This window comes from Periplaneta americana, chromosome 8 (assembly GCF_040183065.1).
Source record: "Periplaneta americana isolate PAMFEO1 chromosome 8, P.americana_PAMFEO1_priV1, whole genome shotgun sequence".
NCBI classification, from domain to species: Eukaryota; Metazoa; Arthropoda; class Insecta; order Blattodea; family Blattidae; genus Periplaneta; species Periplaneta americana.
The window spans coordinates 19,470,064-19,494,582 of NC_091124.1; the positions used below are offsets into that span (position 1 = coordinate 19,470,064).

General features: G+C 36.1%; 1 protein-coding gene across 4 annotated transcripts in view; it reads right to left on the minus strand.

Moving 5' to 3' along the window:
• The window catches only part of pyd (zonula occludens-like protein polychaetoid), a 793,103-nt gene extending 769,142 nt beyond the window's left edge, over window positions 1–23,961 (minus strand). For 2 of the 4 annotated variants that reach the window (XM_069832498.1, XM_069832496.1), the window contains exons 1-2: window positions 23,811–23,960; window positions 13,642–13,813 (exon numbers count right to left, since the gene is read on the minus strand). In XM_069832498.1, the coding sequence (XP_069688599.1) occupies window positions 13,642–13,754 (113 nt within the window). In that variant the 5' untranslated portion in view covers window positions 13,755–13,813; window positions 23,811–23,960. Of the gene's footprint in view, window positions 1–13,641; window positions 13,827–23,810 lie in introns of those variants that run through there. The other 2 variants (XM_069832504.1, XM_069832497.1) reach the window with 2 other exon arrangements.
• Between the last annotated feature and the right edge of the window lie 558 nt (window positions 23,962–24,519).

A 24,519-nucleotide genomic window follows, 5' to 3' on the forward strand; every position in this document is an offset into this window, starting at 1 on the left:
GATCGAAGTCCAGGCGGCCTGGAAGGTGGCAGGATGTTATCCACTGCACCACAACTCTCTGTACTTACTAATTGAACATCTGTGGGGAGATACCGGATATTGTAGTCTGCCTTATCTAGTCTGAGGGTTGTCACCGAGGTGGGGGTGGTGGTGAGTGACGTCACGCCCCTAATTAATTACCCTCGAGGTCTCAACTGAGGGGCGGTGGTGTGGAAACATGCATGTTTTATTGTGATTAAATGAAAAGCAGAGAGAAGGCCCGTCTCGTTCATGTATCACCTGCGTAATGCGATACTCTCGCCAGATATTACTGATGACAGACGTCATTTGTTATGACGACTCATTGTGATGATGTTGCACGTACACTGCGATCACAACGAGTACGACTGTCATAAAATTCCAGCATTCGTCTGCAAGTTTCTTTCTAGATTTTCTTTCATTGTAGACTATCTTCAACAAGGTATGAAATTTTGATATTCACATCATTATTATTATTATTATTATTATCATTATTATTATTATTATTATTATTATTATTATTATTATTACTACTAGCCGTACCCGTGCGCTCCGCTGCATCCGTTAGAAATAAATATAAAGTGATTACATAATTAAAATAGGACATTTGATCCAGGGAACATTCGTGTTTGATAGAAGGATAAATCGTTTAATATGTTACTTAATTTAAATTGTATCCAAATAATTAAAATGCGATCATTTTGGTCCAGAGAGCACTCATTTGGTGCAATGACAATTCTTTTAACATGTTTCTTAATTTTTATTACATGCAACCATAGTTTAATGAAGATTGACATCATTTAGATTTAATGTGTATATTTTATTTTACTTGTTATAGGTTTCCATTCAATTATGGTAATAACTTAATTTTAACCCTTGTTTTCTACGTATTCAGTAAATGGCTCTTAGTCCACTATGGTTCTGAACCCTTCAAATAACTTGAATTATATTATATAATATTACATATTATATTATATTACTTACTTACTTACTTACAAATGGCTTTTAAGGAACCCGAAGGCTCATTGCCGCCCTCACATAAGCCCGCCAGCGATCCCTATCCTGTGCAAGATTAATCCAGTCTCTATCATCATACCCCACCTCCCTCAGATCCATTTTAATATTATCCTCCCATCTACGTCTCGGCCTCCCTAAAGGTCTTTTTCCCTCCGGTCTCCCAACTAACACTCTATATGCATTTCTGGATTCGCCCATACGTGCTACATGCCTGCCCATCTCAAACGTCTGGATTTAATGTTCCTAATTATGTCAGGTGAAGAATACAATGCGTGCAGTTCTGTGTTGTGTAACTTTCTCCATTCTCCTGTAACTTCATCCCGCTTAGCCCCAAATATTTTCCTTAGCACCTTATTCTCAAACACCCTGAACCTATGTTCCTCTCTCAGAGTGAGAGTCCAAGTTTCACAACCATACAGAAGATTATATATATTATTATATTATATTATATTATATTATATTATATTATATTATATTATATTATATTATATTATATTATATTATATCATATCAGAAGTTACTGTAATAACATTATAGCATTATGTCCATCTAGAGAAACTACACTTTCCAATGGTGAAATAATAATGAATTATACGAATCGGTTAATTTAGCTTCCGATATTACTTCATACAAACACAGAAACATTCTCTGTAGGCTATCTTTCATAGCTATCGATTGTTGCTGTCCAAGGCCCCTTATAGACGAAGTAATTTGTTTTTCAATTCATTACACGGCCTTAGATGGCAGTTATTTTAATTTTAAAACTCATTTATCTCATTACATATCGGTCCTATCAAAATTTTTCAAGGAATAAAACGTATCGAAAATTATTTTTAAAGAAACTTTTGTTATGTAACATTTTTCACAAAAATCAATAATAAGCGAGATATTTCGATTTATTTAATTCAGGCCCCCTTATAACCCCCCCTTTTAAATAATGTATTTTGAATGCCATATAGCCTAAAATCTAAGTTACAACAAACTTAATTTATATTCCAATTTTCATCGAAATCCGTTCATCCATTATTGCGTGAAAAGGTAAGAAACATACAGACAGACAGACAGACAGATATACAAACAAAAATTACAAAAAAGCGATTTTCGGTTTCAGGGTGGTTAATTATATATGTTAGGACCAATTATTTCTGGAAAATCGAAAATTACCAGAAAAATTTCGGCTACAGATTTATTATTAGTATTAGTATAGATAGATTATTATTATGGTTAAGATATAAATTAGATTTACTTTAAATGTTATTTTAAGTGATCGTGCTTCATTTAATTTATGATGCTCCTTGTTAATTTTATTATATCACTATTATTTATTATTATTGTTATTATGGCGGCCTGGTAGCTCAGTTGGCTACGGACTGGAAGGTCCGGGGTTTGATCCCAGGTGGTCACAGGATTTTTTCTCGTTGCCAAACTTTCAGAACGGCCCCGAGGTTCACTCAGCCTCATACTCATCCTCTTTCACAATAGCCCTGCCAAGACTCTGGAATTCGTTACCTGCTAGCATCAGGGACTGTCGAAATAAAATTGAATTCAAACGCAAACTTACTAGGCACTTGGTCAGTAATTGAGACTCTTTCAGACATGGTTTCTTGTAAATAGTTCTCTTAATCTATCACAAAATATTTCAATATCCGGTAATTTCATTACTATAGATTTTTGTTATTGTAGGTTTAATTTGTAATTCAGTAAATACAAAAATATTCTTTGTTCTTAACTTCTATGATAAAATGTCTAGCTTTCATTAATCAGGTAATCTTGTCGTACTTTAATTTTTATTGTAATTGTAATTGTAAATTTAATGTTAATTGTAATTTTATTGTTCATATTATAGATGTAATCCCCTGATAGAGGGGCAGAGAAGGCCTGACGGCCTTATCTCTACCGGGTTAAATAAATAAATACTAATACTAATACTAATAAAATTGAGTACCGGGTCTTTCCCGGGGGTAAAAGGTGGTCAGAGCGTGGTGCCGACCACACCATCTCATTCTAGTGCCGAGGTCATGGTAAGCATGGGGCTCTACCTCCATGTCCCGCAAATGCCTTCATGGCATGTTACGGGGATACCTTTACCTTTTATTATTATTATTATTATTATTATTATTATTATTATTATTATTATTATTATTATTATTATTAAGGTTAAGATACAAATTAGATTTACTTTAAATGTTATTTTAAGTGATCGTGCTTCATGTAATTTAGGATGCTGATTGTTAATTTTATTATATCATTATTATTGTTATTATTATTAGAAGTAGTAGTAATAGTACAACTTGCAATGGCTTTTAAGGAACCCGCGGGTTCATTGCCGCCCTCACATAAGCCCGCCATCGGTCCCAATCCTGTGCAAGATTAATCCAGTCTCTATCATCATATCCCACTTCCCTTAAATCCATTTTAATATTATCCTCCCATCTACGTCTCGGCCTCCCCAAAGGATTTTTTTTTGTATGGATTCGTAACAAGCTGTTTTTTTATGGTGATGGGTTGTTAGCCCTTCGCCCAACCCTCAAGCTGGAGGACCATCCCTAATCCTCTGTCCACGACTGCTTATTCAATATATTCGCATTATTATTATTATTATTATTATTATTATTATTATTATTATTATTGTTATTATTATTATTATTATTATTATTATTATTATTATTATTAGATTTCAAAAAGGCATATGACTCGGTTAAGAGAGAAGTTTTATATGATATTCTTATTGAATTTGGTATTCCCAAGAAACTAGTTCGATTAATTAAAATGTGTCTCAGTGAAAAGTACAGCAGAGTTCGTATAGGTCAGTTTCTGTCACATGCGTTTCCAATTCACTGTGGGCTAAAGCAAGGAGATGCACTATCACCTTTACTTTTTAACTTTGCTCTAGAGTATGCCATTAGAAAAGTCCAGGATAACAGAGAGGGTTTGGAATTGAACGGGTTACATCAGCTGCTTGTCTATGCGGATGACGTGAATATGTTAGGAGAAAATCCACAAACGATTAGGGAAAACACGGGAATTTTACTGGAAGCAAGTAAAGAGATAGGTTTGGAAGTAAATCCCGAAAAGACAAAGTATATGATTATGTCTCGTGACCAGAATATTGTACGAAATAGAAATATAAAAATTGGAAATTTACCTTTTCAAGAAGTGGAGAAGTTCAAATATCTTGGAGCAACAGTAACAAATATAAATGATACTCGGGAGGAAATTAAACACAGAATAAATATGGGAAATGCTTGTTATTATTCGGTTAAGAAACTTTTATCATCCAGTCTGCTGTCGAAAAATCTGAAAGTTAGAATTTATAAAACAGTTATATTACCGGTTCTTCTGTATGGTTGTGAAACTTGGACTCTCACTTTGAGAGAGGAACAGAGACTACGGGTGTTTGAGAATAAGATTCTTAGGAAAATATTTGGGGCTAAGAGGGATGAAGTTACAGGAGAATGGAGAAAGTTACACAACACAGAACTGCACGCATTGTATTCTTCACCTGACATAATTAGGAACATAAAATCCAGACGTTTGAGATGGGCAGGGCATGTAGCACGTATGGGCGAATCCAGAAATGCATATAGAGTGTTAGTTGCGAGGCCGGAGGGAAAAAGACCTTTAGGGAGGCCGAGACGTAGATGGGAAGATAATATCAAAATGGATTTGAGGGAGGTGGGATATGATGATAGAGAATGAATTAATTTTGCTCAGGATAGGGACCAATGGCTTTTAAGGAACCCGGAGGTTCATTGCCGCCCTCACATAAGCCCGACAATGGTCCCTATCCTGTGCACGATTAATCCAGTCTGTATCATAATAATAATAATAATAATAATAATAATAATAATAATAATAATAATGATTTATTTAACCTGGCTGAGTTAAGGCCATACGGCCTTCTCTAACACTCAACCAGGAGTAAAACTGCGTTACAAAAAACACTAAGAATTTGATCTAAATGAGGGGTTGGAAAGCAATGGTGGATCGTTAATGTTTAGGTGAGGGGTTTGGACTTTTTCCATTGCTGGTTGTCACAATCAAAAAATTAAGACAACGTTTCGAAGGGTGGTTCTCCCTTCGTCATCAGGTGGAAGGAAGGAGTGAAAGGAAAAAACCTACTTCGTTACGTACAGCTATTCTGTATGACTGATCGATTGATTCCTGGCTTCGATGGAGATTCTAATTCGGATTTTTCTTAATTAGAATCTCCACCGAAGCCAGGAATCAATCGACCAGTCATACAGAATAGCTGTACGTAACGATCCTTTCTCTCCTTCCTTCCACCTGAAGACGAAGGGAGAACCACCCTTCGAAACGTTGTGTCTTAATTTTTTGATTGTGACAACCAGCAATAGAAAAAGTCCAAACCCCTCACCTAAACACTACAAATTTACAAAGTACACTACAATTTTACACACAAAAACTGAATAAGATAAGATATCATCATATCCCACTTACCTTAAATCCATTTTAATATTATCCTCCCATCTATGTCTCGGCCTCCTCAAAGGTTTTTTTTGTATGGTTTCGTAACAAGCTGTTTTTTACGGTGATGGGTTGTTAGCCCTTCGCCCAAACCCCAAGCTGGAGGACCATCCCTTATCGGCTGACCACGACTGCTTCACTGTCGCATTATTAGTAGTAATTATTATTATTATTATTATTATTATTATTATTATTATTATTATTATTATTAAGGTTAAGATACAAATTAGATTTACTTTAAATGTTATTTTAAGTGATCGTGCTTCATTTAATTTAGGATGCTCCTTGTTAATTTTATTATTATTATTATTATTATTATTATTATTATTATTATTATTATTATTAGTAGTAGTAGTAGTAGTAGTAGTAGTAGTAGTAGTAGTAGTACAACTTACAAATGGCTTTTAAGGAACCCGCGGGTTCATTGCCGCCCTCACATAAGCCATCGATACCTATCCTGTGCAAGATTAATCCAGTCTCTATCATCACATCCTTCTTCTTCTTCTTTCCCTTATTTTAACCTCTCCCTTTTAGGTTCATTTACACGACCCACGCCACCCGGGCCTTACTTCCCTTAAATCCATTTTAAAATTATCCTCCCATCTACGTCCGCCTCCCCAAAGGTTTTTGTATGGATTCGTAACGAGCTGTTTTTTACTGCTTCACTGTCGCATTATTAGTTATTATTATTATTATTATTATTATTATTATTATTATTATTAATTCTGCTTATTATTAATTGTCACTATTGAGTGTAATTAGTTACCACTGCCACAGGGTATTAACCCATTTGCAGTGTGAATAAATACATAGAATAAGAAGACTGTCCAAGACATGCCGTGTTGAACTGGTTTCCAAGCCACTTGGACAGTTGACGAACGCCAGGACAGGCGTTTCATTTGCTTACGAGGGAAGAGGGAAGGAATAAGCAATTTGTGGTGATAGCAGGCGGCTGTTTAGAGTCGCTGCTGGTAATGGATGCTGTTTATCTGTTCACACATGTCTGTCAGCCCTTACTCCCTGTATGGGGAGCGGCGCTCTCTTCCGCCGGCGCTGCGGACGGCTTCCTGTCCTTGGTTCTCCCGCATATTTCCACGGGAGTTAATTGTTACAGATACATCAACCCGTGTGACAACATCGTGGTGCAGTGGATAACATCTCGGTTTCATAGCTGTATTGCCCTCCCATTGATTTACGGAAGATCTGGTAGTTTCACTTTGTCATTAGAGCCCGGATGTTTAGGCATTTATTTTGGTTAAAATAGGCAGGCATGTAGGCACTAAAATAGTAAAAACAGGCAGTGAAATAGGCATTTATTATTCATGGAAACAGACACACTAGCAATCTTATGTTTTTCTGCATGGGACCATGAAACTTTTAATAGATGTGTGTGGAGACACATGAATTTAACTTTTTTTTTTTTTAAAGAAATTAGAGGAATCTGTTGGGATTTGTAATTTTTATTCATGTTTTCAAATTTGAAAATCTGGCGAAAAATTAATTTTCATAATTCCTTTCCTTTGCATCGAACCTCGAAACCTGTGATAGATACCGGTGTAGACACACGAATTTAATACTTTCTTAAAGAATTAGCACAATCGGTTGGAATTTATACATTTTATTAATTCAATCAAGTTTTATTTTTGTGCTATTGTGACAAATTTAATATGTTGCAATATAATCTCTCGACTAATGTATTTATTGATATTTGAAGAGTTCAGAGCCATAGTGGGCCAAGCGCCACTCATTAAAGACGGAGAAAGCAATGGTTAAAGTTAAGTGAATACCATAGTTTAATGAAGATTGACATATCATTTAGTTTTAATGTGTATACTTTATATTAATTGCTATATGTTTCCATTGAATTATGGTAGTAACTTCATTTTAACCCTTGTTTTCTACGGTTTTAGTAAATGGCGCTTGGCCCACTATGGCTCTGAGCCCTTCATTTATTACTTATTCTTGTATGTATGTATGTATGTATGTATGTATGTATGTATGTATTTATTCGGTTATTTTACGACGCTTTATCAACAGCTTAGGTTATTTAGCGTCTGAATGAGATGAAGGTGATAATGCCGGTGAAATGAGTCCGGAAAGTTACCCAGCCAGACGCGCTAACCGTTACTCCACAGGTGTGGACGTATGTATGTATGTATGTATGTATGTTTGTGCGAGATCGTGCGTATTTACTTGTTTTCCGCACAGAACCAATACGCGGTAAGTGTGAAATACCACATTCAGTATTCCAAACGTAACACACATAACAATTTCCCTCTTCTTACCGCTTAAGCGCGACATTCATTTTACTGCTTTAGGCTTTTAACATATTATTTTTAGAGACGTTTAACATAGTAATAATTATAAATTGGAAACTTACCACTGCAATTTCACCTAAATTGCACTGTTAATTATTGTTTTTAAATATTTGCAAAAATTAAGTAAAGTCTACTACTCCACGAAACTTATTGCATTCCTGATACAAGTAACATTAAGGAAGCCGTGAAAAAATCAACAAGATTCCAGATGCAATATATTATATAAATAAATAATATTGTTAAAATATTAAAATGAAAAATAAACGATTACATAACCTTACCGTTTGTTTTAAGTTCGCATTTATTGACTGGGGGCAAAAAAAGACAGACGTATATCACGGCCTGCTGGAGTATAGTAAACACAGAAAACATTTTATAGCAACAATGTTGAAGAAAGATATTTTGGTTTTTCCGAAGTTGCCGTCATTAAACAGAAACCAACATGGAGATTTCATTGCAACTAATTAGAAATTCGTCTTTCAGGTATGTAATAAACGATCTTCGCACAAAATAATGTACGATACACGAGTGGTATGTTTGTTTTCATGTTCTCGAAAATTAAAAAAGCTCAACTACGTTTCGCTTTTTCAATCTTTTCCTCGAACATGAAAACGTCAACATACCGCTCTTGTAACGTATATTACTAATGTATGTATGTATGTATGTATGTATGTATGTATGTATGTATGTATGTATGTATGTATGTATGTATGTATGTATGTATGTATGTATGTATGTATTAAAGCAAACTTAAAAACATAATTTTACTAAATGAGTCAGTGACCTATATAAAATCAATATTATTAAATTCTTTGTTTAGACTTAAGAAAATCAAGAAAAACTATCATAATAGGGACTTAAGCAAGTCAACAGTAATTTCCGTCACAGAACATTTCTTAATCTCGTTGACGCCTTTCTACTCCGATGGAAGTGCTCAGTCTCGTATCGCGGCAATATGGGCTGTATAGCACACAAGTCGCTTTTGGCTCGCGGGCCTAGGCTATATCGCATATAATGCAAATCTGATAAACGATTCCCCGCTCGCCCGACTGATCGATTTGCGTCTCGTCTTCAATGAAGGGAACATAACCTTGTCTCTCCGATGGCTTGGTCAAATCTTCAACCTACACGGCTTATAAGAACACAGCCAAACAACAGAAAGTTCTCCAAGGTTCATGCGCGAATCAACAGAAGCAGTGTTACTCCAACAAAAAACAAAAACACATTGCGGTAATGAGCCTACAGAACATTCAGAGAAATCTGAAGGTCTGTATTTTATTACTAGATTTCGGATTTTAAGTTAAATTCCTATTTTTTTCTGTGGGGATAAACTAAAGGAAATATAAAAATTGGAGATTAATCCTTCGAAGAGGTGGAAAAATTCAAATATCTTGGAGCAACAGTAACAAATATAAATGACACACGGGAGGAAATTAAACGCAGAATAAATATGGGAAATGCGTGTTATTATTCGGTTGAGAAGCTTTTATCATCCAGTCTGTTGTCAAAAAATCTGAAAGTTAGAATTTATAAAACAGTTACATTACCGGTTGTTCTGTATGGTTGTGAAACTTGGACTCTCACTCTGAGAGAGGAACAGAGATTAAGGGTGTTTGAGAATAAGGTTCTTAGGAAAATATTTGGAGCTAAGAGGAATGAAGTTACAGGAGAATGGAGAAAGTTACACAACACAGAACTGCACGCATTGTGTTCTTCAATTGACATAATTAGGAACATTAAATCCAGACGTTTGAGATGGGCAGGGCATGTAGCAAGTATGGGCGAATCCAGAAATGCATATAGAGTGTTAGTTGGGAGGCTGGAGGGAAAAAGACCTTTGGGGAGGCCGAGACGTAGATGGGAGGATAATATTAAAATGGATTTGAGGGAGGTGGGATATGATGATAGAGACTGGATTAATCTTGCTCAGGATAGGGACCGATGGCAGGCTTATGTGAGGGCAGCAATAAACCTCCGGGTTCCTTTTTTTTTGGGGGGGGGGAGTTATTTTACGACGCCATGTCAACATCTAGGTTATTTAGCGTCTGAATGATATGAAGGTGATAATGCCGGTGAAATGAGTCCGGGGTCCAGCACCGAAAGTTACCCAGCATTTGCTCGTATTGGGTTGAGGGAAAACCCCGGAAAAAACCTCAACCAGATAACTTGCCCCGACCGGGATTCGAACCCGGGCCACCTAATTTCGCTGGCAGACGCGCTGACCGTTACTCCACAGGTGTGGACTCCGGGTTCCTTAAAAGCCGTAAGTAAGTAAGGGATAAACTAAAACTAGTTAAATGTCTTCACATTTTATATAAACTATGAACGTTAGAAAGCGGTTTTATAGTGCCTAAAATCTCTATTTTGCCCATTGAGACCTATTTTTAAGGTTTTAGAGCCTAAATAGCCTATTTCTATTTGTTACGGATATATTTTTTTTAATTTTCGTGTAGCAGCAGAAAAGAAAGTTTTGAATGTCATGGGATGGGTATGGTTCAAATATGCTCTAATAGTATGGATGTAGGAATGAAGAAATTACTGGAAGGTATTTGGTTTTGTTGAGCACTTGAGCATATAGTAGAAATGTGATGAATCATTAGGATGTACAAGGACATCATTTTATTTTTACTTCAATTTTTATTGTACCTGAGTTTTTGAATGAACTTCACTCCCACCCCTTCTACTAATGAAGTTCCAACTGTCCTCCACACAGAACCAAGGCCGCATATACGAGTAAGCAGTACTGAGTTAGTGAGTATAGTACGTTTCAGAAATATGTTCGCGTTTTCCAGTGACGAAAACTTCCAATATTGAATCATATTTTCTCACAGGTACTGTCGTCAGTTTGTCTACGTCGCATCCCGATTTCCCCCACCTGCTTCTTCTCGCTCCGCTGTAAAGACTAGTGGCTGAGCTTTCTTAGCTCTTTTCTGAAAACATTAATTTCTGTTAGGAGTTAATTGGACGTCTACGTAATATTATGCAACTGTTCAACTGTTTAAAATAGTTAAATAAAAGGTCCTCGTTAAGTAATTAACTATCACGTGATTTCCCCCCTTTCTACGATCCTGCGACATAACCACTTGGACGGAGAGTAAATAGTATGTCTGAGTCATTTTATCTGTGCGGGTCGGGCAGAAGTGAAGATTGAATTTACAGAACGTAAGTTAATCTTTTATAGATTAGGTACAGAAATATTTCAACATGAGTTACTAAGTATGAAGGACGAAACTGGTAATTGGAATTAGATGCATTAGTTTATAGTGCGATAATATGCACAAAAGAACTGAAGCCTGTATCGAAACGAACGGCCACTATTTCCAAAAATGTATTTAAATATCCATATTATGATTATTTTTCATTTTAACCTCATTCTCTATATCGTACGCTAATGTGCTGTAGACAGTATAATATACACTGCATAATGAATACGTTCGCATGGATAACTCAGTTCTTCAGTAAAAACACTTATTGTTAACATTGTACTATAATTATTTCGATTAAACAAAACCTAAGGAAATAATCAAACACAAAATTGCGGTATTTCCTATTTTTCGTAAATGGATGAACTACTTTTTTCCCTCCTATATCTAGTAAAGTGATATGTTTATATTTTACGCCAGTATCACCGAACTCCAGTCGTGGAAGGGGGTAGCAAACGGTGTTTCCTCGTCTCAACCATTAAACCAAAAGTATTGCCAGGTTAATATTAGAAATGTTAATAAAAATAAAATGATGTCCCTGTAGTTCTGCCTAAAGAAATCAGCATGGCAAATATTGCTAGATTTAAATATGCATCCATTGCTTCGGTATCATTGATTATTTTTTTGGCTTATAAAATGGATCTGTCTAAGATATCGTAACCGAGTGCGAACAGCTGAAAACAGACGAAACATTACAAAAAGACTGCTGTTTCTGAAGAAAGAAGGAACAAACAAAGAAATGAAATAGTCAATTTTGTGTACCCTATTCCACTTTGAGTGACAGAGTTGGAGACATCAAAATATCTAATAATATCAATGAATTAGTAAACCACGCATACTTCATGGCACTTCTGCGAGAATCTGTTCCTCCACCAACAAGCACAGTCTACCCAGCAGGAAAAGTGCCAATGAAACAGAAAGAAGTGCAAGACTTGGAAAAAATGACGCAGTAGACTCTACATCTCAAGCGAGCATACGACATTTTATGAAGAACTTTTCAGCTGCAACGTACGATGACTGCAAAACAGTACATCCCAAGTGAAAATATTGATTTCTTTTCATCATTGATGATATTTTCCTATTCATTTTTTAATTTATAATTATTACGCAATCTATTTGTGCAGTGTGTATGATTTACAGTAAAGTAATTCAAAAATAGCACGAAAATATCTGTACCGTATTTTATTTTACTTGTTATAAAATTGATTTTTTTAAGGGCGGCTTTTTCATATTTTAAATCTCAATAAAGCCCTAAATATCCGCATAATGCGTATAATTACTTCAAAAACCAACAACTGCAACCTAGACTATCAGCTCATATGTCCGGAATTACAAGGTGATCCGTTTGGTTATGGATAAAATAAAATCTCTGTTAAACATTTACTACTGAACTTAATTTGTTGAAACTTTGTGAATACTGCATTGAAACATGAGATTTCTCAGAACTCTACATGACCCCCATTCCACATTCTGCATAACCCGTAACGGTGATGCAATTCAGTCCATGCCTGTTGCAACATCATAGTGTTGATTTGTTGGAAAGCTTGAGTAATTTTTACCCTTAGATCATCAATGTTCCTTGGTGTCTGTGAATAGTGTCTTTAACAAAATCCCACAGGGAGAAGTCAGGAGTGGTTAGACCTGGGGAGTTTGAGAGCCAAGCAATTGGTCCATCACAACCATACCACATATGATTGTAAATAACGAACCTTTCATACCCAGTGAGAGGATGCACCATCTTGCTGGAATTACAATGTTCATATTGTCTTCCACGAGTTGTGACAACAGAAACAACAGCAACATATCCAAGTTAGATCCATAGCGTATTGTCTTTTCTGCAAAGAAGAATGGTCTATAAACTTTATTGCGGCTCACTCCACTCCATACATTAACTTTTGGACTTTACTTTTCAAGCTCGTAGGAGACATGCAATTCCGTGTGTTTACTGTCCCGATGACATGAAAAGTCGCTTCATCTGTAAAATATAGCCATTTGTTTAAAAAGCCATCATGTTCTGCTATCTGTTAGCACACCATGGATGCAAAATTGAAACGAGCTGCATGTTTTTAACATAGAACCACAACATTATGGAATCGAATTTAGGTGCATCATGCACACCATATTCACGTCGAAATTCTCTTTGAACTCGTTTAACACTGAAATTTGTAGCATAATAAAGAACACATTGTACCCACTGTTGATTTGTAGTAGCCATTTTAAATCATCTGCGATTTTCATTTCACATCATGCATTGTTGATTTTCATTCTTGCCACGTATGGAAACTCCCATCTTTTAACCTTAATATTACCAGCAATAAATTCCTCATACTATCATAATAGCTTTATAATAATAAATTAATATTATCCATACCCAAACGGATCAGTCTGTACATATTTCCAAATAGTTTTCCTCTAACATAGATTTTTTCAGTTTTCCACAAACTTACTTTTCCTGACTTACGCCCTTTAAAAAATCCGATTCACGTGCAATTCAGCACTTTATTTATTAAAAGCGTGGAGAATCGTCTTCCGTTATCTCATGGATTAGAACCAATCATCTCTGGCAATATTAGTACTGATCTGTTCACGCTACGTACCTCGTGAAGCAGTATAGGCCCTGGCATACGTGGAGAGGCACGAAGTATCCCACTTGTGGCCACACCGGTGTGTCGATGTTGGAACTGCTGCCACTCAGGTTGTTACAATCCATTTTGCTATCACAGATCACTTTTACCTTCTTGAGACACTGGCACTCCCGTTGTATCACAACTATACACAAAATAAATTGTTGACCTAACTGATTTAAAACATTTTAATCACTTTTACGTGTTTCCACTCTTCAGACTTGTTACGATCAAAACATTTACACGGGATGTAAACGAGTTACGTTGCAAAACTTGCCCATCTAATGTAGCACAATACACACAACAAAAAAGAATAAACCTATCTTGTTTTAATTATAATGATTTGCACAGAGAAATAAACTCTCTTGCAAGTCCTATGTTTTACCTTAGTCCTGTGCCAGCGTAATGCCTTAGGCTAGCGATGCAGAATGAATGCTGCTTGGAGTTTTCAAGGGAGAAGGAATTTCTTATGAAATCACGACCAATGTATGGAAATGGTTATGAATTTTGAGAGCTACAGTGAGTAACGAAATCTGGTTTCGTAAGTCTGAATGTTACGTTTCCTGGGAGATGAATTGGGCGCGGGGGACCTTCTGTATGGGTGGCACGTTCCCCCGACCTCACGCTCATGTGGAAATTTATCATAGGGAACATATTTTCACCGGACCCATTACCACACTGGAGGAGCTCCGAAACCCTCTTAAGGCCCATTCACAATGAAAATTAAAAATAACCGTAACACGGGTGCAGTGTAATTATCTAAGTTGTGTTATGTAATTAATTAAGTTGATATGTAATTAATTAAGATGATATGTAATTAAGTTCATATGTAATTAATTAAGGTGATATGCAATTACTTAAATTGGTAATAGTTGGGTGAAATAGAAGTACTTATAAGTTAGGTTTACTTGTGCTTATTGTAGGCGTTATTGTAGAATAGTTTTTATTTATAGTCCTAGGTTTATTGCATCTATTTATTTATAGTTAGAAATAAATTTACGTTTATTTTATTTCATTCTATTTTTTTATTGCTGTAATTATTGTATTATTGTAATGGTGTTATTGTATATTATATATCACTGCCACCGGGTGTATTTGTAGTGTTAATACATACATACATACATACATACATACATACATACATACATACATACATACATACATACATACATACATACATACATACATACATACATACATACATACATACATACATACATACATACATACATACATACATACTTAAATACAGAAGTTTGCGCCCAGGTTACCAAATGGGATCATTCACGATGATTCACATAAACATTGCCGTTAGACGTTAACATGAAAGTTTGCAAACTCCGAACTTTCATTCATGCTTATGCTTACGTGATTTGCAAACAGTACACAATCGTGGAGCGCTGAAGTATTCGATAGAATATGAGGAAATGACGTCGTTGTTATGTTTCCATGGTTACCAAGTATCTTTGCGGTTATGTTTAGGTTGCCATCGTGAATGTTGTTGATTTTACCGTAATGTTTACATTTTTAAGTTAACGCTTACGTTATGTTTAATTTTCATTATGAATGAGGCTTGCTGCTGCAGTCGTAACTCCGACAATGCTCCAGAACGTTTTTCGCGCCATTGCTGACAGTTGGGAGATATGTCACGATGTGAATGGTGTACAAGTTCAAGTAAAAGTCAGTGTACATTCTAGATGGATGGAAGTTTTGACCACACTAGATCTCAACGTGCCACCCTTGCATACACAACATAATTCATATCGTGAGACTAATAATTTCTTCAAGTGTGGTGTAACATATCAGGGTGGGTACTTTTGAAAATGAGACAATCTTTGCTTTGGGATCATCAATGCTGTGCAAAGAAATTATTCCTTACAAAACCTCAAACGAAAAAACTGAAAGAAATCTGGAAAATTTGGACGACGTAATTAGCCCGCCATGACCATATCAGTCGATGTCAATGTTATTCTGAAAAACCATGAACTATACTTTTCCTTGCACCACCCTGCTGGAACGCCGTGTCCACTTGGTTTTCCTCTTGCAGCTGTGATATAAAAACCAAATAATTATAATTTCTGGAGATTCACAACGCGTAATGCTTAAACACGTTTCATGCGGTCGATACTGTTGACAAGTTGTGTACGGCACAGCCATCTGATTTCGAGAACACGCCTACGTCCACTATTGTATGTATGTATTTATTCTCACTGCAATGGGTATATACCCGGTGGCAGTGGTAACTAATTACACTCAATAATGACAATAATAAACGTATTAATTAAAAATACAATTAATAATAATACTAATAATTAATACTAACAATAATTAATAATAATATTGTGACATGTTTATTTTTATTGGGTTATTTTACGACGCTGTATCAACATCTAGGTTATTTAGCGTCTGAATGAAATGAAGGTGATAATGCCGGTGAAATGAGTCCGGGGTCCAGCACCGAAAGTTACCCAGCATTTGTTCGTATTGGGCTGAGGGAAAACCCCGGAAAAAACCTCAACCAGGTAACTTACCCCGACCGTGATTCGAACCCGGGTCACCTGGTTTCGCGGCCAGACGCGCTGACCGTTACTCCACAAGTGTGGGCTTGTGACATGTTAACAGGCCCACTTTCTTCAAACGTGCGATTCTATAACATTACCTCTCCGAACACCATACTCACGGAGAAAACAATGTTGAACTGATGTCACACTTTCAAATTCTGTACAGATCATTCATTATCTCGTGAAACCTACTGTAGCTGCTCGTAAGGGGAAGAAAAACGTGGACTGGAAAGCTTCTCTCCTTCGCTATACTTCCATTTGCAGGTAAAGGTTCTTAATGTAAACTACGGCATTTAGTTTCACGAGATAACGAATGGCCTATAAAACACAACATTCATTTAGCTCGTTGCCGTCCACCGTTGTGGCTGAGGGGTTAGCGAGTCTAACTCCGAACCCAGCGGTCCCGGGTTCGATTCCCGATCAGGACGATTTGCCTGGGTGAGGTTTTTCGGGGATTTTCCCCTCACTCCCATGGATGAATATCAGGTAACTTCATCAGGCGATTGGAACCCCACTCATCTTCGCCACTTCCTTTCCTCATCATCCCGTTTCTGGTTTTTCAGATCACGCTACAGGCGGCCTTCCGAAGCTACTGGCTCTCTCGACCGGCCTCTTTGGAATGTAGTTAAGCGATGTTGAATGGCTTCTGCAACGAGGCGGACCTACTCGGGGGAGGAGTTTCGCCTCGGACAGGCAGGGGGGCCTTGGGGGAAGTTGCCGAAGCAGGAACGGTATATGGATTTCTTTCTGATCGGTCGTTAGGGAGTCATGTGGTTAGGGCGGTGTGCGTAGGGGAACTGTGGCACGCAACTCATTCCATATGAGGGCTAGCGCAATAGATCTCAACAGGTCGCAGTGCTGGGCCATCCGTGCCTCCCTCAGTTAAATTCCATTCCATCTATAGCTCGTTTCCGTGCATTAAATGGAATGTTGTTTATTCAGTTGTTGCTAAATGATAATTTGATTTCTTTTGTTCTTAAGAAGAACAGAACAAACGTTCTGTGTTTTAACATCATATAGAAACTGAAATAACTTTCGTATCACTAATAATATAATTTTTAGAGATTTTATTTTTCGTCTTCCCAAACAGATTAACCGGTATATACCCCTTCAAAACACTACTCCAATAAAAACTTATTCCGAAGTAGAGAATGTTTTATAACTCCATTGCAATGAAACGTCATATTCCTGCGTTGAATAGCACTAAAGTCACATCCCCGTCATAAATTAAACAGTCTGGCGGTTTGGAACACTCGAAGGTGTAATGTGCCTGTGAATGAGCCTCTAAATCACATCACATCTCTCTCCACAGTCATTAAAGTGATAAATTTGCTTAAAAGTTGTCATTAGAGTCAAGGCAAACAGATCTTTACCTTTAACGGAAACTAGCTTAATGAAATCAGCGTCCTATTTTATGTTTAGAGTGGGTCTTCAACCACAGTTCTGGCAGTTTTTGGTACAATAAAGAAAAACGTGTCCACTGTTCATCATTAGAGCTGAAAAGGTAGTCAACTACAAATTCAGAAGAGTCAATTCTCTGCAGGGAAGAACAGATTTCTCTCCTTCCCATAAGAATTGAGCGTGTGCCCTTTGTTCTGTGTTTTCTTGAGAGATAGCCTTTCGCCATGCTTTCCACATTGTCATTACCAGGAAGTTTATGTCTTGAAATGGTAGTAGTAATACAGATTCCTTCGTATATGATGTCACGGGACGTACAGAAACGTTCTGTCTGGCAGTGCGCCTGTTGTAAGCACAGAAGTTCAAGGGCGTTTGTCGGGCGTTGCATGCGTGCAGTTCACCTCAGTTTATTGTGAACTACTTTAGAGATTACTTTTTCGTGCGTGATATAGGCCTACTGCAAGCTATTGTGTTTTTTCAATTATTTGAAGCAAATCGATTTATGTTGTGAAGTTGCCATTGTTCAACAGTATATCCCATAGCAATCGAATTAATACGTTTCCCGACGCTTAGAAGTTGAAAATTTGAGTATGACTATCAAATGACGGTTACCATGTTAATTTCTCGTTAATACTTAACAATAATATGAAAGTTTTGCCATTATTTCGAAACACACTGTATATTGAGGAGATCTTGCTTGTTCTGGTGAAGCCTAGAAAATTTCCATACTTCAAAAAATTGAGCAACGTAAAGAAAAATACAGTAATTCTGAATTCAATCATTAATCTAACCGAAGTCAGAGTCTCTGCAGATATACTGCCTACGTTTTTAGATCTTACAGTATATTTAATTTTGCTATATGCCCTATTTGTCCCGCACCGTGGAGTCGCAGTGTAAGGCATCCTGCCTAGGACTCGCGTTACGGAATGCGCGCTGGTTCGAGTCCTCACGGGGGAAGAAATTTTCTCATGAAATTTCGGCCAGTGTATGAGACCGGTGCCCACCCAGCATCGTGATGAACTTGGGGAGCTACGATATTTAGCGAAATCCGGCTGCGAAAACCAACTATAACGGCTGGGGGATCATCGTGCTAACCACACGATACCTGGTTTGATGATCGTCCACCTCTGTTTCGGCATGTGGGCGTAAGGCCAGCAGCCGCCTGGTCGGTCTGGGCCCTTCATGGGCTGCAGCGCTACGGATTATTATTATTATTATTATTATTATTATTATTATTATTATTATGTGCCCTATTTCTAGGTCGCATTATAATTTCATACAGTTCTTGTTATCGATTAGCTTATGTGTGTTAAATTGTTTCTTAATTAGAAACAGCAAGGACTAATCAGTTTTTGGATGTGCATCAGAGTGCTGCATTGGAGTTAAATCGCTCGCTTGAACTCGGTCGAATGTCGCACCCTCGAGTGAGATAAGGTCAGTCGTGATACGCTCGTAATAAATAGAAGCACAGTACAAGGTCATCTCACCGACATGACTTATCTTGTATGGAAGGCGACAGATAAGATATTGTGCATTCACCACCTTATATTATCGGAGCAATCATATTAAATTTCTAATTGCAATACGATGTTCCCCTCTTCGCCCGATCTTGGTTACAAAAATGTGACGCAGTCCTGACGGTCTTTGTGCACGTCTCATGCTTGAACATTATTATTATTATTATTATTATTATTATTATTATTATTATTATTATTATTATTATTATTATTATTATTATTATTGAAGCTTTTATCATCCAGTCTGCTGTCAAAAAATCTGAAAGTTAGGATTTATAAAACAGTTATATTACCGGTTGTTCTTTATGGTTGTGAAACTTGGACTCTCACTTTGAGAGCGGAACATAGGTTAAGGGTGTTTGAGAATAAGGTGCTTAGGAAAATATTTGGGGCTAAGAGGGATGAAGTTACAGGAGAATGGAGAAAGTTACACAACACTGAACTGCACGCATTGTATTCTTCACCTGACATAATTAGGAACATTAAATCCAGACGTTTGAGATGGGCAGGGCATGTAGCACGTATGGGCGAATCCAGAAATGCATATAGAGTGTTAGTTGGGAGGCCGGAGGGAAAAAGACCTTTGGGAAGGCCGAGACGTAGATGGGAGGATAATATTAAAATGGATTTGAGGGAGATGGGATATGATGATAGAGAATGGATTAATCTTGCACAGGATAGGGATCAATGGCGGGCTTATGTGAGGGCGGCAATGAACCTCCGGGTTCCTTAAAAGCCAGTAAGTATTATTATTATTATTATTATTATTATTATTATTATTATTATTATTATTATTATTATTATTATTATTATTATTATTTAAACAAATATTAATACTTAAAGTAATTTAAATCTCACATGTTGCAGTATTTTTTTTTCAAGATTTTTTCTGCATGTTCCTGTCAACAAATTGCAGCCATCAAATTTTTTAACTATGAGTCGCCACTGATATCAGAATTTTAAACAAAACGCAGGTGTATTTCCTCATTATTTCTATTTTAATTCAATTATGTACACAATAATACCCACAAGGTAATTGCTGCCAATCTGACGGACTATATCAAAATTCTCTTGTAAGCGAATTACCGACCTTTCCTCAACAACTCTCGCTAAATTTTCCTCGACAACTGGGACATTACAAATAGAAGACAAAAGACATTTCGAGCAGCACAAATAAAAGACAAAAGAACAATGCGCTTCTCCTGCCGCATCAGTGGCCAATTTTTAGATAACGCCGTCCGTCGGCCTTGTACTCTTGGCACATCTGCCTAATTAATTGTATACAGAGAGCACGCGCTCACTGTTCGATACCGGTACGTTCACACGTATCGGACCAAGTGTTGACACGTTACAGAAGATAGACCTACGCTTTACGTTCCACTGCCAGTCTCTTGCATTCAATTATCAGCATCATATTCAGAGTAATATTCACCTGTCAACTGTACTTCCCCTAGCAACATAAACTGAGAAGTATAAAGTTCAAATACAAGTTGATTTTCCTTCACACACTATCAGGGTTTCTCCTACTTCAAGTGTTGCTTGTCTTTCGCAGTCGCTAAAATGGTGCTGTCTTCTGCAACAAGCTCAGAGAGTACATGTTCCATTCTTGGCATTTATCTCATCACTACAAAAACAACAACAACAAGAATAATAATAATAATAATAATAATAATAATAATAATAATAATAATAATAATAATAATAATAATCTTATACAGGGTGATTCACGAGGTTTTACCGTCACTTACGAAGCTTATTTCCGAAGACGTTTTGAGCAAAAAGTGTCATATAAACATGTCTTATTTTCAGAGTTACATTAATATAAAGTTATTTGTAAAATACCATCATTCTTTAGTTCTAAGGGTAAAAGAATGTTACAGATAAAGAATTAACTATTCAGAAGTATCATTTCTTTACTTGGCTAGTATTCTGAACCTAATAATGTGTTGTGAATTCCATAGTTGCTTCGTACAGAATTGTACGAGTATTTCGATTTTTAACCACAAAATTAATTTTTTCGTACGCATTTATCATAAAAATTATTACAAATCACGCCACTCTTGTAAATTCTTCAAGACTGTAAATTAGGATGCATAATTAAACTGTAAAGAACCGAGTTCCTAAAGTCGTATGATTTGTAACAATTTTTGTAATAAGAGCGTAAGAATAATGTAATGTTTAGTTAAAAATTGAAAAACAATATCTGTACAAAGCAAAGCAATTAACAACACATTTTTAGCTTTAGAACAATAGCCAATTTAAATAAATGATACTTCTGAATAGTTCGTTCTCTATTTGTAATATTCTTTTACCCTTAAAACTAAAGAAAGAAAGGTATTTTACTAACAACTTCAAATTAGTGTAACTCTGAAAATATTGAGATTAGGACACATATTTATATGACTTTTTTTTTCTCAGAATGTCTTCGGAAATAAGCTCTGTAAGTGACGGTAAATCCTCGTGAATCACCCTGTATACCCACTGATATCCGAACTGACGAGTTTCTGGCGGGTAAAATTTTGGCTTGCGCGTAATTGCCACTCTCCGGGGCCATTAACTTGTTATTTGCCTCGACTTTACTAGCGGACTTACAGATTTCGCTAGTACCCAGAAACATGGACCACTTAGTTCGTCAAGAGACTATCCAGAGTGCACCACAGGCGAGACTCTACATTACACTCGTAATCAATTATGATATATTGGACAATTGTTTGAATGTCACAGGAGTACCCGGAGAAAATCACTGTGTTGCCTGGACCATGGGCTTACCCAACAAAAGTTATAAATCCAGGAATTTGAACCCAGGCCCCCTGACTTACAAGCTCAGAGCTCTAACACTAAGCTACAGTGGCTGTTGAATGTTTAATATATAATTATTGCTTGCAAAAATTACAGAAACATCTCATAGCAAAGCTTAATTTTAACTAAAAACGCATTGTCTTTATCCTAATATTGTACTTGTAATTATATAATTTTTTATTATTCTATTAGTAAACAGTGGGTCGCTACGATACACATCATTTCCTCGAGATTGTTTGCCAGGAATAGAAAATAGTTTTCTTTGAAGCTGTAAACTTTTTTTTTTCATTTTTACTTTAATGAGCAGTTTCAAAGTTAGTGAGATGAAGGTGGAAGGAACGTAAGATTGAAAACAAAAATAGAACATCACACTAAATAGTTACGAAATTTCAAATTATCCTATTAGACGACACTGTCATTTCAATGAGATTATTTGCCAGAAACAGAAGTTAGTTTTCTTTTAAATTGTAAGCTCCATGTCTTTTTATTTTAATGTGCAATTTCAATATTAAAGAGATATTTGAAAAAAAAAAATACAAGAATAAAAAGAAAACCACTTTATAGCTATTCATGTAGGTATATTTACTAATTTTTCATATGCATTTTTCTTTATCTGCGTCTTGACGGGTGTAATGTGACCGAGATTTTATATGTAATTACAAAGCAATTATATATTTCGAGACAATACGCCGAAAATTAACTGTTGATGTTCGAATACTGAAAATACCTACATATTAAGACTCTAATGCCAACGGAATCTTATTTTGATTCATACATAATTCGGAAACAAATTTATTCTTTCGTTTCATTCATAAAATGAAAACAGTGGATTAAAAATGCATGTTTTGCATAATTACACGTCATACTTAATTTAATTATGAACAAATGAAGGTAGAAAATACAAGTATTCCAATTCTATCCTTTCATCATTTCCACGTCTCATCAACAAATATTACTACTGTAAATAACACCAAATCGTTCTTCTGAATATCTCACGTCTTAAAAAAATAGGGGAAAAAACACTACCAAGACAGAGAGTGAGACTTATTGACGCCAGTTCCAAGTAAACAGTGTTCCAAAAATAAAACCACTGTTAAGAACTTTCAGCTGGGTTACTCAACTCTCCCAAAACTTGAAACTGACTTTAAGCAGGCTACACGTCAAAATTGCGAAATTACTTTTCCTTATACTGATGTAAATTATTATGCATTGTTTATCATTACCCATTAGATTCTAATCACGTACCCTAATACTAGAACAGACTGTATAACTGCCTATACACAAATAAAAACAAAACAATAGCAATTTAATGTTACATAAATTTCTAATAAATTGCTGAGTGAATAATTTTTTTTATAATTATCTGCCGAAAACAGAGTACTGATGAGTATAGAGAGAATAACAGTCTGAGTCAAATGGAATAATGGATTCTATGAAATGAGAATGTTTCCTGTACAAGAGTATAATTTTATTGCTTTCTACAGACAGGGTTAAAATTTTGTAGTTATCCTATTCGTCGGATCTTTAAACTAAAAATATGTTTACATTTTTTAAAATTCCATACCTAATAATTTAAATAGATTAAATTTTATATAAAAGACAAAAGTTTCATTATACAGTCGAAGATTCGAAAACTAATTTAACGGGAAAGTAACTTTTTAATTTTATTGGCTATTTTAAATTTGTGTAAAAGGTTATGTTAGCATTTTGTATAGGAAATGATACGAACCAAAGTCTGAAGAGTTAAAACACGAAGAATGAGCAAAATATCGTGTTTCTATTGTTGCCGAACACATCAAACACACAAGCACTAAAAATCGATATGGAATTATTTTAACTTATGCAAGAAATAGATATTTATAAGTACCTCGATTTAAACACAAATGTCAATCAAACATAATAACACGCGAACCATTATAATACATATATTTGCACATTCATCCCCAAAACGAATCCACACCGCGCGCCCGAGGGCAAGACACTGAAATAACAGCACATTGCGCCACCAGTCATATGTAAGAGTTCAATTTATCGCCACCAGGTAGTACTAGCAATCAGTATCAAGCGGAGTCCGGTATCAAGCGACGTATCAAGCCTACAAAAAATTCCGTCTTATAATTTTTTACATGCTGCGATTCAAAGATGGTTATGTATAATAGAACCAAATGAAACTTTCCAAATACTAGTCTTCAGCCTATGGCTTTAGTTAGCACGACAACCTTAAAACAAAAGATTCAGGGGAAGAAAGTTATACCACAGTCTAGTATATAGGCCTAGTCACGAAGCTTGAGTTTATGAGGGTACCGGTACTAGAAACAATAGATTGTGCAGGTACTATTTCGCATTGTCTGTAATGAGGCGATAGTAGCGATCCTAGTGGTTAGCAACTATCTATGAATGCATATTTACTACGTATTGAGCTTCGAGACTGTAATATACTAGACTGTGGTTATACCTTAATAGGTATAGGCGGAAATAACAAAGCCTGTTAAAGTTCGGTATCACGAAGAAATGTTTTCAGCAAAAAAAAAAAAAAAAAAAAATCGGGTGCTAGGCACAGCTGATAGAATTGCTGC